At 35.8% G+C, this 16,365-nt stretch overlaps 1 protein-coding gene across 4 annotated transcripts in view; it reads right to left on the reverse strand.

Moving 5' to 3' along the window:
* Positions 1–215: 215 nt before the first annotated feature.
* LOC149801528 (lim and transglutaminase domain protein ltd-1-like) overlaps positions 216–16,365 on the reverse strand; it is a 77,491-nt gene continuing 61,341 nt past the window's right edge. For all 4 annotated transcript variants that reach the window (XM_089955706.1, XM_089955707.1, XM_089955704.1 and 1 more), the window contains 2 exons: positions 14,381–14,566; positions 216–13,115 (listed from right to left, as the gene is read on the reverse strand). In XM_089955706.1, coding sequence (XP_089811832.1) covers positions 13,068–13,115; positions 14,381–14,566 — 234 coding nt within the window. In that variant the 3' untranslated portion in view covers positions 216–13,067. The remainder of the gene's footprint in view (positions 13,116–14,380; positions 14,567–16,365) is intronic.

Genomic DNA, 16,365 nt, shown 5'->3' on the forward strand with positions numbered 1-16,365 from the left:
CCCTGCATTGCAGCTTTCAGTATGTAAACATTTTACCCGTGTCATACTTAACAGTGTATTATAACATGAAAGCTGTCAATTGCAAAGAGAACATTTACAGCTGGAAAGACAACTTATATTATGTGTAATATTAAAAACGCACATCAAACACGAAATTGCAGTATTGTAACATCATATCTTGCAAACTCAGTAATAAATAATAACATTGGCAGATATAAAGATGCAATCTGGAATATGTATTATACACAAATATAAAATGCAAAACAATAATATAAACCAGACTAAATAGCATATAACTGCTGTAATAGAAAATGCAAATACAATAATGCAGAATGGAATACACAGCATATATTAACACAAAATACATGCAACAGAATCATGGCGATAATTACCATCCATATTATTGCAGTCCGTAATCTGTATCAGGTGCTTAACGATTTATGTTTATTTGAATAGGTTTGATTCAACTGACATTACATATGATAAATATGTTTATACTGTCGGTAAAAGTACACACGATATAAGAAGCACAATAACAGAAGGGATGTTATTTTTATGTCCGGGCTTTTCAACGAATGGGTGGGGATTATGTATTCCCATTCGGACATGCGTGCTTGAGTAATGTCTCGCAATTCATCGTACATCGTTCAATATAGAGACTTGAAACTCTGGGATATGATTCGTTTTTTTCTGAAGATGTATTCATCTTTTATTACCTACTCCCTGAAAAAGGACCTTAGTGAGCTCGTAAAATTGTAATAAACGTGTAAATGTGGGGGTTGGCGTCAAAATGGGTGAGAGTGAGGATATTTGTTTAACGAACACATTATTGTAGTCTACTGTTGTTGATCTAATAAATGTTGGGCAAGTGATTGTACCTTTTAACATCTCGTTGCTTGAATAAATAATTGACCATTCAATGTACCTTTTAACATCTCGTTGCTTGAATAAATAATTAACCATTCAATGTACCTTTTTGTACCTTTTATTGCTTAAATAAATAATTGACCATTCATTGTAACTTTCTGTACCTCTTATTGCTTGAATAAATAATTGCCCACTCAATGTACCTTTTTGTATCTCTTATTGCTTGAATAAATACTTAGCCAGTAATGTTGAGAGCACATAAGTGTAGTCTGCTGTTTTTGCTTTTATAAATATCGTGCCAGTCATTTAAAAAAGATAAAATTGTAATCTACGGTTGTTGGCAAACTAAGCCAGTCAGGGTACCTTTTTAACATCCAAGAAAGAGAATACCTTTCTTTGAAGATGAATTCAGAAGAAGAAAAAAATCATTAATGCAGAATGAGTGAAAAAGAGTTGCAAAGCGTTAATTGTTTTCATTTTGGTAACTCTAACTTAGCTGATACCATATTATGGAAATAATATATTCATTTAAAATAACAACTGAACATAACCAATTCGTAAAACCACAAAGCAAAGTACTGGGAGTACTGAAACCGCAAAGACATTTGCATTGTAACACACTGTTAGTGAAAAGAAAATGTTGATAAAAAAAAATTCATTGTGGGAGATTGCTAGTGAAAAAAGAATTTTAATGTAAACATTCATTCATGAGAAGTAATGATAAAAATATTTGCAAAATGGTTGCCATAGTTAATGTCAGGCCGGCTACGTGTTAGTGTGCGACGAACTGTGTTACCGTGCGAAGTTTATATGTGAAATGCCTTTTCGAACAGACCATGTATTCGGGAGGAATAACATCAGCATAATTTTCAATAATGCCGCGGCGGAGGTCAGACTGGAGCTATCTTCTGCCAAGCACTAAATATCATAGACTGTCTTTATATAGAGACCATACATACTTACTTGAATTAACGACGTTTTCTCCCAACAAGGGCATGTACGTCGGTTTTATTCCTGCACTGCAGGATGCTTAATTGCTCCTTGGGAAAGGAATTAGTGCCTCATCCTCTAGGCATTTATGTGTTCACAGGACACTGTTTAATTCATCTGTCAGGTCATAGGACTATTTAAGTCCCTAACGTCCTGAATGAAGGGCTATCCATGAGTGGGAATGAACCCAACACGCACTCATGTTAAGTAATGAATATCAGTCTGCCATCACTGAGCATATGCGTCAACCAAAGCAGTATGTGACGCCAGTAGCGATTGGTCGCCACTATGACGTCATATCGAGACACCCCGGTTCGTGGTACAGTAGTCCGGGAGAGGCAAGGCAGGAGAGGTACCCGGAAACAGGCGCAAACGACACAGACCCCCAAAACGCCAGCCTGCACTTAACCAAATCTAGTCCATTTATTTTACTGGACAATAAAAATACCAATTGTGTGTAAGCCACCTGTGCAATTAATCAAATAACTGAGTCAATACATTTTGAAATAGGTTCATTAATAAAGTTGGAATTTGGTGTATAAAGTGTAATAACTAATTAAAAACCAATCAGTAAAATGAAAATGAATTTACGCATACTCTGTATCTCGCATAATTAAAATAGGAGGATACAAATTTTGATGGCGGTAACGAAACAGATTAAATTAGGATATTAAAATAAAGATATTATCAAACAAGGTTTTCTGTTGCCAGAAAAATGAAAACCTTATAGGCAATATTGATCACCATCACCACTCTTTTATCCCTAACAAGGGCTGTTTAGGTCCATCAAATCTACTTCTGGTTGAAAGTAGTCTTTAAACGTCCATTCTCGTCTAATATGGATTCTGGAGGCAACCATTCACTAGGAAAGGGTGACACAAAATACAATTGTGATTTTATATAAGGGATATGTTGTCAGAAATCTTTTTAGGGACCAATTATCAGTAGGATAATCCCTTTACGAGTAGTAGCAACACGATTCTATGATACCTTCTTGCGACGATGCTGTAAGTTAGATCACAACCATTTTCTTTTGGGTCAGCTTGATACAGTAAGAAGCTGTTTTAGTTAATTGAAGCTCCGTTGTGGTATAACCGTTCAAAACGATGAGGGATAACACTATGTTAAAGATAACCGTCATACTATTGACCATACTGGAGATACAATTGGCACCATGTTTATCGACCGAAGTACAACACCAAACCATTCAGAAGGAGTAGTGATCATAAGATTTTCAAGATGGCCACCTTTGATGTCATATTGAATCTCCATGAAGCACCATTTTCCTAAGGGATATGTGTATATCTGGATAAATCTGTATGCCAAGTTTCATGCATGTATTGCGTCCAAGCTGTGCAGGAGTAGTAATGATAATTATCAATTGGTTAACGGACAACGTACCCTGGATATCATAAGCAGAACGATCACATGATCGAATCCGGTGTGCGACCGGTAGAACTGAAAATGACTTGAAAAGTACGTATCAGGAAAAACGCATTCGTTAAATATAACATATTTGTAATAATGCCTTTATAACATAAACATGCCAATCAAATAAATGCATACCGGAACGTGTAACATTCTTGTAACTTATATTCCTCGTGCAAAATGATGAATAAATCATGCATTGTATTAGGGACAGGTGCCTTCATAATTTTGGAAAGTATATGTGTAACAGTAAAGAAACTATTGGGATGTGATGGTAAATGTCTTGTGTTGTCCACAGCATGAGTGCGCACTCAAATGCTTCGTCGCCAATGAATTTCATAAATCAATTGTTTTTGTGTTTTTTTTTACAAGTGAAATGTTTCAACCAACCAGCAACTTTCAAAAATGAATGAAAAATTTATGCCGTTTGGAGATTTTTTAGTATGTCATTATTTTCATTTCGAAGTATCAAATGATAAGCATGACTTCATACTGAAGTATATAAACAGTGTAAATGTGGGAGCCAAGGTGGGCATTATGTAATAAGCCAAAAGAAGTTCAGGTCAGAAAGGTTGACAGTACATGATTATCATAACGCAGGCAGGACAGAAAGGTCGATTGTAAGTAAAAAGCATAATGAATAGTTAGGTCAGAAAGAGAAACTTAGGTTGCAGTAAGTAAGAATAATTATTGTCAGACGTATTAACTATGCAAGGTATTATGTCCTTAAATGGGTGACACGGAAACAAAATTGCATAATTAACGATGGAATACGAGTTATATTGATTTTTTTTTCAACATGAAAAGTACAGCATGAAGGAATATTTTAAACGTCAATTTTGAAGGTTTTTATGTAAACTTATTTTTAACTAGTTCTTACCGGAAAAACCCCAAAGTATTAAAGTATTAGTTATAAATATTTGCTGTTTCATTTAAGAATAATTAATTAAAAAGTTCGACCCTCACAAAGGTTGGCGCATTTGTGTGTGTGTGTGTGTGTGTGTGTGTGTGTGTGTGTGTGTGTGATTTGGATTTTTAACGTTGCTTTAACAATTTTTCAGTCATATTGCTACGATGTCTGCAGTGTGGCAGTTTATAGTGATGTCTAGCACTGGGGCATCATGCCGCAGACATGTAGTATGATGTCCCACCCAGTCACATTATTCTGACACCAGGCCGAGTAGTCCTAACACTAACCTCTTAATGCTGAGCGCCTAGCGAGGCAGCTGTTAGTACCATTTTTATAAATCCTTGGTTAGATCGGCCGGGGATCGAACCCACTACCTCCCGCATCCAAAGCGGAGGCTCTAACCACTAGGCCACCAGAGCGGTCGACGCAGTTATGCATGGTCCCTGACATGTGTGCACAAGTGATACATTACGAGATAAAGACTTAATAAAATTAAATATGACACAAAATGACCGTGGTTCACCGATGGTTGCCATACTGACATGTTTTTTTTTTATAACATGCACTATTTCAAATTGCTAAAACGCAACTATCGGTCTATTAATTTTGCATTCCAGTGGTCAACTATTGAAGAGCCACATAGTATGTGAATCAACACGGGCATAGTTGTGTCATGATTTTGCGCTTATCTAGTATTGGCCAGCTTTAAATCTGACCGAAGTATGGCAAAATAAATATAAAAATTACGAATAAGAATTCTGCTGAATGATGCGTTTCTTCTGCATGACCATGTGATAATAATAGTAAAGTGAAAGGCATATTATACGCCTGGCCCATGTTTAATAGTCATTGATGCAGGTACTTAACATACTAAACTTGACATGCAGAATCCATTATTTTATTATTAAATTTACCACGACCGATACCATTGACCTTTCGACCCTGGAATCTATTGGTTATATATTACACTAAGTGCTAGTCGTCCACATTGGTTGTCCAATGAAATTAATCTAGAAGAAATGTCATTTTGAAAGACCAACTTTCTTTTAAGCCACAAATAAGTATCTACAACATATCGTTATTTCTCATTATAAGGAGCCTTGATATAAGGCGGTAACTTTTATAAGGCGGATGTGGTCATGGATCCCATTTCGTTATTCAGCACAGTGGTCCTTCTTCTGTGACGCAAATGTGACTTTACAAAGAGTGGCGAAGGGTACAAAATAGTCCGATTGAATTATTTTGGTGTTGGGAAATTGGGCCTTTCATTCCAGTCTTATTAAAATTGGTCTTTATTTAACAAAGTTTATTGACTCATTTATGTTCCAATAAAAATATGTGATGTCTAACCATGAATATTTGTAGAATTTTCAAACGACTACACATACTTATTCTGTCATGGGCAAGAGCACATGTAAGCGCAAATACCCGAAAATGGAGATAGGTGTCTGCATCTAATTTAGCATACTATTTCTGCCTATTGATTTAATTGCGAGTTTGTACCCAGATTAATTTCAAAATCATGTGGGTGATCGATTGCTGCAATAACACAAATGCCTGCTTCCACCTGCAGTGGTGCAAATGCTTGCATCCATTTGCTCTCTCTCTCTCTCTCTCTCTTTCTCTCTCTCTCTCTGCTATGTGACTTCTCGATTTTGTCTTTGTAACTGGTATTTGCCTGGTAGGTCTCTAAGATTCTGTTTTATGGTTCTTAGTTGGTAGGTTTCGGTTACGATAGGCGTCGAGATGAACTGATTGTTCTCTTTGTTCAAACTATCAGACCTTACACAGTTTGCTCCTACTTATATCTCTTCTACAGTTAACACATTGCGTTGATGCACTATTTCCGTAAGAAATTCAAATTTGACCATAATCGAAATAAAACGGTCGACATCGACGACATCAAACAATAGCATCTACAGGTAACTATTCAATGCACCAACCTGTCCGATATTATACAGCAGAATCACTTTTGGCTCAAATGGAAAGAACATGTCTAAAAATTATCAAATGATTTTATTATATAAAGCATTCAATGGTGTCTCATATAAACATGTTTCTTTCAAGCTTAGCATTCATTTTTAAAGCCCTAATGCCGTCGTTACGAGCAAAAAGTCATATATGCCAAACCATCAGAATAATACTGAATCTTGAAAGATATTGGTCCTAAACATCGTTGGGTACCATTGAATAACGTCGACGTTTCATAACATTATGAGCCATGTAATTTCTCCCTCAAACTGAGAAACCCAGCCATTATTCAAATGCGTACGAATTAATCCGATGCTGATCAGCGACATCAGTGGGTCAACCGATTTCAGTAGAAAGCTGGAACACAAGATTTGGTGACGTAACCATTTTAAACCTAAGAAGCCAGCACTGCACTATGTCGGATACGGTATGTGCTCCTTAATGTGATTCGCTATTGCATTTTGCGTTTGATATGACTCGGTTTCCTAAATAGCATTCACGAGCATGTTTCTTTAAAGGAAACAATGACGTACATTATTTTGTACACATTTTTTTTGCAAGTCTGAGTCGTATGCTTTTCAATTAACATCGAAATCTGCAACAGCTGTCTTCAGCTGAAGTTCGCCCTTCAAAGTATCCCAGAGGTCCAGCTGAAAATCAATATTTATCCCCCGAGTCTTATTTTTATCTAATGTACTCAGATCCGCTTGAAAAAGCGGGTCTGCCTCTTTTCATTCCCTCTCGAATCAATTTGTGCTCCACATGCGAATGTTTGTTGTCATTAGATTAGTCATTAATAGAATTTGTCGAATTATCAGATCACTGCTTTTGGAGCACTCCCGTAAAGGAACCGAATTACGAGCGAATTCGGGAACTGAATTAAGAGACGAATATTTGAACTTCCTTTTAACCTAATATCTTGATTACATGAAGTAAGGGTTAATGTCAGCTTTTGAACAAATCATTTCTTTCCTTCCAAATTTTAGTTAGATTGGAAGAATGGTGAAATTTATGAAAAACAGCGGCATTGGGGTTATCAAATACAGCACGTATAATTAACAGGCGACGTGTTACTTTGTATCCACTCTGATCCTTTGCTGCCGCGAGTGGTCTACCAGCCACAGCGGTATTGCGGGGACATGCGTCAATCATGGCGACCTGCCAGTTGCATTAAATACACGAGCGTGGATTTGATTTATTGCGTGCGCATTGATTTTGCACTAATAATTGTATGCATGTACCATATAAGAGATACATTCGTGGAAATCGTTCAGCCTACAATGACCGTACTGAAGCTATAGTGTTTGATCTACACGTACTTTTCATGTTACCGCCAATTAGTCTAGTACGACCTTAAATATAATATTGTTTTATTGTATGCTCATTTGTTTTTTTCTCCAGAGACTTTACATGTCAAAATGGTGCAGTATGTTTCATACTGCACTGTTAAATACTGCACGACACGTGTGTCCAAAAATAGGATGGTGTGCTAGGAATTACTTTTGATTGTAAACAACGTACGCTCAAGTAACAGACGCCGGAGCTTTAAATTTATTAGATTTGACTGTGGGCGTACGAAACGAGCTGTTTGGTCCATTTGAAAGTAGAGATGATAAAGTTAAAGATGTGGATGAGTTCACAAGGTAAAAAAAAAAAAAAAATTAACCAAGGAAACGAATGAACGTAATATCCGAATGTCAACAACAAATGTGAGACACGCGGTATTAAAAATGCCTTTATGATATATCAATAAGTTATTCAGGAGAAATATTCATAACTATTTGCAAATCGAATGGTTCATATTATGACTGGTGCTCTCAAATGCCTATAATAAAAAAAAAAAAAAACACAGAAAGGCATATTAAGGGCTATCCAGTCTCCCTCAGAGTCATCCCATTTTACAAGTCAGCACAAACACCAAATTTAAAAAACAATGCAACTTAAAAAGACAGGTTTTGATTGAAAACCAACTGCCTCAGAGTCAATACGCCAAGACGACGAAGAAGTCTTATTTCCCCTGGCGAAATGGGTTGTCACAGCGCAGCTGATTTGCAATTTTCCCCGTTTTAATTATCTGAGACAATGTTTGGATTTATTATAGTGATGGAAGTCATACAGGTCATGTACATAGATTAGGTCCCTCCAACAAAGAGTATGCAAGTGAGAGGGCATAAACATATGTCGCCTTTTGCAGATAATAACAGTGTCATCAACTATATTTACCTTTGTGCATCTTGAATTTCCTCAAAATGTACTTTCTTACTTATTTCTGATAACCAAAATTACTTTGGTTCCCAAACTTGATCCACACAGCGAAAATGTACTGTAATTTTGAGTGCATTTCCAACAGAAATCACATTCTCCTTACTGCATTCAAAACGAAATGAATGTGATATTCCCTATAGCAAACAATATTTAATGTTGCGTCTTTTTGAGAATTTCAACTAAAGGAATTCATATTTTCCTCACATTATAATTCTAAACAATCAACGAAATAACAGAAACACATGTGCAGCTACACCAAGGCAAGTCCTTTCAGTTACATGAACATCGTAGGTAATTGACCCAGCTAGTAAATCTTGTCCATCACAAACAGAAAAGCATAATTTAGTTGAATCGACAGAAAAACAAAATCCCTCCTTTCCAGACCCACTGAAAAGTCTGTTTCAATGCGCATTCATTAACAATAGGACTCTAAATTTTAATTTTAAGTAGGCCGAACGAAATTATTTTCAAGAGTCGCTGCTATTAATATCGTTACTATGTATTGTTGGACCTACAGTTGTGTGTTTACTTCGGAATCCGGCATAAATTCAATTACTTTGTTTCTTGTAGTGTGTTCTATTCATTATTCAGCCGTATTTAGAAAAACAAAATTAGTATATAATAAAAAGTTTACTACATTTGTAGAGGAAAGCGTGAACTCGCTTTTCTGAGTAATGCCGCATTCCTAACGTCGTGCAGTATTGTTCAGAAAACTTGTCCAAATCTATCCGTACAATGCAGCAACCTATAACTCTTCTATGAACGGTATCTGAGGAAACGCTTATCTAAAACGTTATAATACAGGTCACAATTTCGTACTCGGCAGATGGAAGCATTCGGTGCACTCGAACCTTATCTGAACGTTGATGCTATGAATATAAACCCTGGTAATTAATTTATCATTCCAGAGATAAGACAAGGAAACTATGGTGAGTGGATTTTAGTATGCTATAACGTGATAAATATTGATCATAAAACAGAATTTGCGGAGTTTTTTATACTAATTTTTAAGTTCTAGCTGAAACAATTATCTCACAATAGAGTGATCTAATAGCGCCTTATGATAGCCTAATACACAGGGTAACATCGATGGAGCAATTGTAGATGCATCATGCGAAGGGATTGGTGGTGCAAATGTGCATTCTGGAAGTGACCAGCTAACCTTAGTATTAGTAAACTACCTGACTAACACAAGAACCATACCATAATATGATTATAAGTGTCACAAGTGAGAATATCACTAAAACATTATTTACCATTAACGTTAACGATATCTGAGTTTTCTTTGTTATTTCTGGTAGTATCCTCAAATAACATATTTTCTTCCGACACGCAAATGTCCTTAATACTATAATTTTCGCACACCATCCCGTTTGTTTGTACATCCATCCCATTTTAAAAACAAAAGGCTCCAAAGAAACATAAAAAAAATACACAAAACTTAGTGATTCATTCACGGAGTTTTAAGTTTTAACCTGACTGGCGCAAGGGGATCCCAAACACTGTCATCTTGTTGGTGTTGCGAATCAAAATGGAGTTTCTTTCGTAATACAGTCCGCCATATATGCATGGGCAAGTCTATTTTTTCAAGCAACAGTTTGACAGTAGGTCACTGTCTTTGATACATTTTCAGTTACATTTCTTCGAAAACATGCATAAAAGAGTTCTTCCTTTTTATTTCTTCAATTTGTTTTAGAAATATGAAAACTAGACATTGCCAATAATGGATGCAGACGACACAGTTTTGACTGAAATAGACTAATCTTAGACACCAGAAAAAGGGACAGTGAGCAGTCTTTGCTTTGCAACGCCAATAAGTCGACAGTACTACTGACCGCTCAGGTTAGAAATTTATAAATCAATGAATGAAACGACCCCTCAGGTTAGAAATTTATAAATCAATGAATGAAACGACTAAGTTGTGTGCATTATTTATATCCTTGATGCTGTTCGTTTTTATAAATGGGGTAGGGAAGGTACGAACAAACGGGAGAGTGTGCGAATACTTTAGGTGATATAATAACTTATATCAAACACTCTTTTCAGATTTTTTACATTCTTGCTAAAATGAAGCACGTCTAGGAAAGTACATGTAGCTTGAACTAAGATTAGCGATTTCCAGGAGCCCAGTCCATTCTCACAATAAGGTATCAATGTTTAAAGAAAGTTTCATTTGGACAACTAAAAGGCATGATCGATTTTAACACCCCAGACTTAATTTTGTGTTGCTATTGAACGTTGGAATGCTGGCACAGTGAATTCGCTTCTAAAACTAAAGCAACAATGCTGTCTTTTTACTTCGCTGACAAAAATGTTGACAAAATGAGATCATTTCTGCAATCTGAGTTTAAGAATGTCTATGACTGGTTGAAAATTAAGAAACTAGGTCTCATATTGGTACGGACAGCGAAATGCGCTTAAAATCAATAAAAAGAAGATACAAAACGTCTTGAAACTAACATAAACTACATTAAATATATATTCTTAACATTCAATAACTTTTACTACTAATGTATTGCTTTAGACAAGAACTTAAGTTTTAAAAAGAATAATCACAGAAAGAAATTGGCAAACTAATAGCTCAATTAGGATTCTAAAATATGTATCCTTTCGTTCTAACGAGTGCTAGGAAAATCTTGGATAACACCCCTCAATTTGTTCCCCACATCAATTATTATTCTAATATTTGGTGTAGTCTGCCAAAAACGTCTATTAATAGACTTCAAACAATGTATACTCGCAATATTGGCAGAATTTTAAACTGTCATTATCACAATCGCAGTGTTGATATAATCAACCTGTGTTATAAGTATTTCAGAACAGATTATCCACAACATTTGCCGCTGAATATGAACGTACTTGACCTTGTTTAATATGGACGTACTTGACCTTGCTTAATATGAACATACTTGACCTTGCTCAATATGAACATACTTGACCTTGCTCAATACGAACATACTTGACCTTCAAGTACTTAAGATATCCTTGCTCAATATGAACATACTTGACCTTGCTTAATATGAACATACTTGACCTTGCTCAGTATGAACATACTTGACCTTCAAGTACTTAAGATATCAATTCGCAATAAACTATATTGTGATTTCTCATCGGTACTTGGTCAGTTCCAAAATTGGGTATGTATATTGCTCGAAATTACATCAATGTTGTAAGGTGTTCGTGGTCCAGGGCATGGAATGATCTCACACTAGATTACCAGTCCACTCCAGACACAGAATGATCTCCCACTAGATGCATAATTAACATCAGGACATGGACTAGTCCCCCATCAGTTGTACAATATACTCCAGGGCACAGAATGATTTCACAGTAGATGTCCAATTCAACTGAGGGCATGAAATGATCTCAAACACTAGATGTACAATCGACTGCAGCGAATGGAATGATCTCCCACAAGATGGTCAATCCAACCCAAGGGCATGGAATGATCTCCCACAATAGATGCACAATTTAATTCAGGACATATAATGACTTCCCCAGTAGATTACCATCCAACCCAAGGCATGGAATAATCTCCCACCAGTTGTTCAATCCACTCAAGACAACGGAATGATTTCCCAATACATTACAATTAATCCGAGTCATGTAATTATCTCCCACACTAGATGTACAATCGACTCCAGCGGATGGAACGATCTCCCACTAGTTGTACAATCCAACCCAAGAGCGTGGAATGATCTCCCGCTACATGTAATATCCAACCTAAGGGCATGGAATGATCTCCCACAATAAATGTACAATCCAACCTAAGAGCATGGAATGATCTCCCACAACAGATGTACAATCCAACCTAAGGGCATTGAATGATCTCATACTAGATTTACAGTCAAACCATAGGGCATGGAATGATCTCCCACAATAGATGTACAATCCAACCTAAGGGCATGGAATGATCTCCCACAACAGATGTACAATCCAACCTAAGGGCATGGAATGATCTACCACAACAGATGTACAATCCAACCTAAGGGCATGGAATGATCTCATACTAGATTTACAGTCAAACCATAGGGCATGGAATGATCTCCCACAACAGATGTACAATCCAACCTAAGGGCATGGAATGATCTCCCACTCGATATACAATCCAACCCTGAGCATGGGATGATTTCCAACTAAGTGCACAATCGACTCCAGTGAGGGATAATTAAAGTATCGTTGTTTACAGAACAACAAAACTCTATACCCATATTTACTTTTTCATCTTATCCAGTGAGTGGTATTATTTTTCATTTTATTTATAGTTTTCGCTCTTATAACTGATGCATCCTATAACATCGTGCTGTGTACCTGAACAATTCAATATGTATTCTCCTCTCTAACTCATCTCTTCTTTTTTTCAAAGGACCAGATAATGCAAACATTTTCCTAGCAGCACATCTAGAGTTCTAATTCGTGTCGATGCTCTGTATTATGAGAACATCAAATTAGAATACTCAAATCAGGAACCTTTTGACAATTAAATTATTGGATACGAACATATGTGAAATCATATAGTAAGTGGACATTTTCATATATATATATAGGAAGCTATTTCAGCAATCCAGATAGTATGGAGCTCAAGGTGCGCGAAGGAAGGCAGTAGAAAACTTGAAGTCCATAAGAATGTGCACATCTATTGCTCGCTTGTTTTCTTTTCCACCGTTGAAAGAATGTTTGTCAGCTGTAAAGAACAAATACATTATGTCTATTACGTGATGATGTCTTATGTGACGTGTTTAGGCTCTAATAAACAGTAACAAAAGAAAGAGTGAAAACAACAAGCTTTGAAAAATTTAGCAAATAATTTATTTCCCTGGAAAAAAAATAGAACTTACGGTTTTAAGAATCAAATCCAAAAATAATCGAAGAATAATCCACGAATTAAATTTTAGAAGTCCTAGCAATGAAATGCTCTAATGAATTCAAGTTCGAGTCCCGACGAAGAATCCTAAATGGAAGCCGATGACGTATCCTGTAATCAATAGAGCGCTGATGTGTATACAGTTCTTTGTAAACTACACAAAATAATATTCCCGTGTTTGAATTTTTGAATAAAATTTAAATAAATGTCTTGTCCAAGAATTATGTATGAGCACTCACATATTTACAGGAGAAAGAATTATCTTTTAGAATCCAAATAATTTGAATAAAACTTAAAATATAACTCCAAACTGGTCACAAACAAACACTTTCCGTGTCCAAGGTAAAAGCCAAAACTGAGAAATATCTAAACATCACCATTAAATCTAACTACTGCACAATTTCGGAAGCCCCAAAATTGCGAAATAGAGTCTGTTTACAAATCTAAAAGCATATACTCCCAGTTTGATCTTGTTAGAAAACAATCATTTTATTCCGAGAATAAAAAAAAATAGAAAGTTTTTTACTTGTCTCAGTGATTTCTGAATCAAGGTCGGGAACTAAGTCAAAAATAGAAATAGTGTTTCTATTATTAGGTATTTATGAAAAGATTCAGATCAAACTGAATTTTCTGGAAAATATCAAATTTCTAGTAAACAAAATTACATTACTTTGACATGTAATGAAATTAAAAATAAAATTATTTTAAAAATTACAAACAATTATATTGAATCAAATATAAATTAAATCCAATATACAAGATGATATTTGATGGTGCCAGAACAGCGATACGTTTTATCTGTATTATTTGACGCCCGTGGAATGGCTGTACAATCGCGATGGATGTGGGGTTGGGTGGGTTGGGGGGCATATCTTCTACATTGGGAAATAAATTGACTCCACAGTAGTTATTACACAATAGCTGAATTTTTATTTTGAAAAATCCTGAATATTACTTGCATGTTTTATTACTCACAACTCTTATCATAAACAGCTAAACTAAGTTACTCAGTAACTGTGCCTTAGAGCACATTGTGTTGTACTTGTAGAACTTGTATCGATTAAGAAAATGAAGTAAAATCCTACCCAAACATAAAATGTACCACATCCAGCGCTGGCAAGCCTCGCACTTGTTTCGTCGTGATCCTTGATGAGTTCCTCAACCTCGGAAAAAGTTCCAAGCTGCACGTTCACCGTGTCGAACTGTTTTACTCGTCTGATGAGACTTTCTTTTCCAAGTTTTCCCATAAGGCACTGGACATCTTCCCATACCTTTCAGAAATGAATTTCAATAAAATAGAGGAATGTTAGGTGTAGCAAAACTTCCGTAACTAGAAAATCAGTTATTAGAGCTTTCAGCATTCGGCATAAAACTAAGAAGTTACTCTGTCCCTGAGTAAATCCATCTCTTGATATCGACCCCAAAAAACTAGAGCTACCAAAAACTCAAAAAATGTCTATGGTTTTCACTTCATCTTTTTGAAGTTCTGCTGTGAATGTTTTAGGTATTCACTCTTCAAAACTCAAAGTATAATTTGTGTAAGTTTTGCTGGTAATCACGCTTTCCTTACAACGAGTGATCTACAAGTATCAAATCAGACGATGCACTATCATCTCTTTGGATCAAAACTACACGCCAGTCCTGGATAGGGATCAAGAATGAATGTTGTGATGAGGACTAAAGAATTCTAAGGAAAGGTTCGCAACATAAGCGTGTTTTAAAATTAAGCTGAAAATGAATAAATTACAGCTGGTAGGGCTCTTGTATTCACGCACCTCCACCCCACTTTCCCTTCCAGCCTTCAAAATTGGATTCCTGGCTACGAGTGCAAATAATAACTTCACACACAATTAAAAAGCAACTGGCTTATCAATGGAAATAGTACTAGATTATATAGACAAGCAAACTTTTCATACGTACATGAGGTCAAACGCGTTCATTTAATTTCAAAACAGTTCTGAAATTATAAGAAAATAGACCGATAAAAGAGCCCGTTAACCGTGATGACACTGACGGACGGTTTAAGGGCTTATATCGCCTATTCATCAAAACTTGCACGAGTCGGCAGCCAATCTTATCTGCATACATCGGTGTATATTTTATACACTTACCGGAATTTCTCTCGATTGTGGAGCTGCCGTAGGCTGAAGGTTTCTTTAGGTGACATGCACATATTTCCGGAGCAAAGTGTATGTTTGACGACTTGTACATCCACATGGAATAGCACAACCCTTTGTCAGTGGCCATTTTGAATTTCCCGTTAGATATGGCTGTTACCAAAAACCGGTAAGTGTCTAAAGTGTACGCATATGTGTTCCGGAAAGATGTGGATGCAGGAAAATTGCAAATTTGAATGAACAGGCATTATACGCACAAATCTTCCATCAGTATCAACACAGTTTTGGGAGAGGGGATTTATATGACTAATACGAAAAAGTGCAAAAGTATCAGTCAGACGCAAAAAAATATATATATATATATATATATATATATATATATATATATATATATATATATATATATATATATATATATATATATATATATATATATATATATATATATATATATATATATATATATATATATATATATATAATGTCCCGATTCATGCTCTTGCAACGCACTTTGAATACATTTATCCTAGGCTGACGCTCTAACCACTTAGGCCACCGGAGCAATCGCAACAAAAACTAAAAAATGCAATATAATACTTTGAAGGCTAAAGAGGATATACTCTCAAATGAACGACAGTAGTAGCATTAGCAGCAGCAGTAGTAGTAGCAATAGTAGTAGTAGTAGAAGCAAGGTCATTTAAGCTCAAAAATACTGCATAAAAACGTTGATTAAAGAAAACTGATGTACCTTGCTGTTATTTCCATTTCATCTTGTTTTTTCTAAACTCAGAATGAATCAGTCAATACTTTTGAACAACTTCTGCAGGTTTCTAGTGCCTGATACATCCACTAAAACTCTTGTGAGACTATTTTTATATAATTCTGGTGCTGTTAACGTTAGATAGATTGAAAGATGATTCTGAACAAAAGTGCTAACAAGTTCGAGACAAACA

This window comes from Sinohyriopsis cumingii, chromosome 4 (genome assembly GCF_028554795.1).
Source record: "Sinohyriopsis cumingii isolate HCF-2022 chromosome 4, ASM2855479v2, whole genome shotgun sequence".
Classification (NCBI taxonomy): Eukaryota; Metazoa; Mollusca; class Bivalvia; order Unionida; family Unionidae; genus Sinohyriopsis; species Sinohyriopsis cumingii.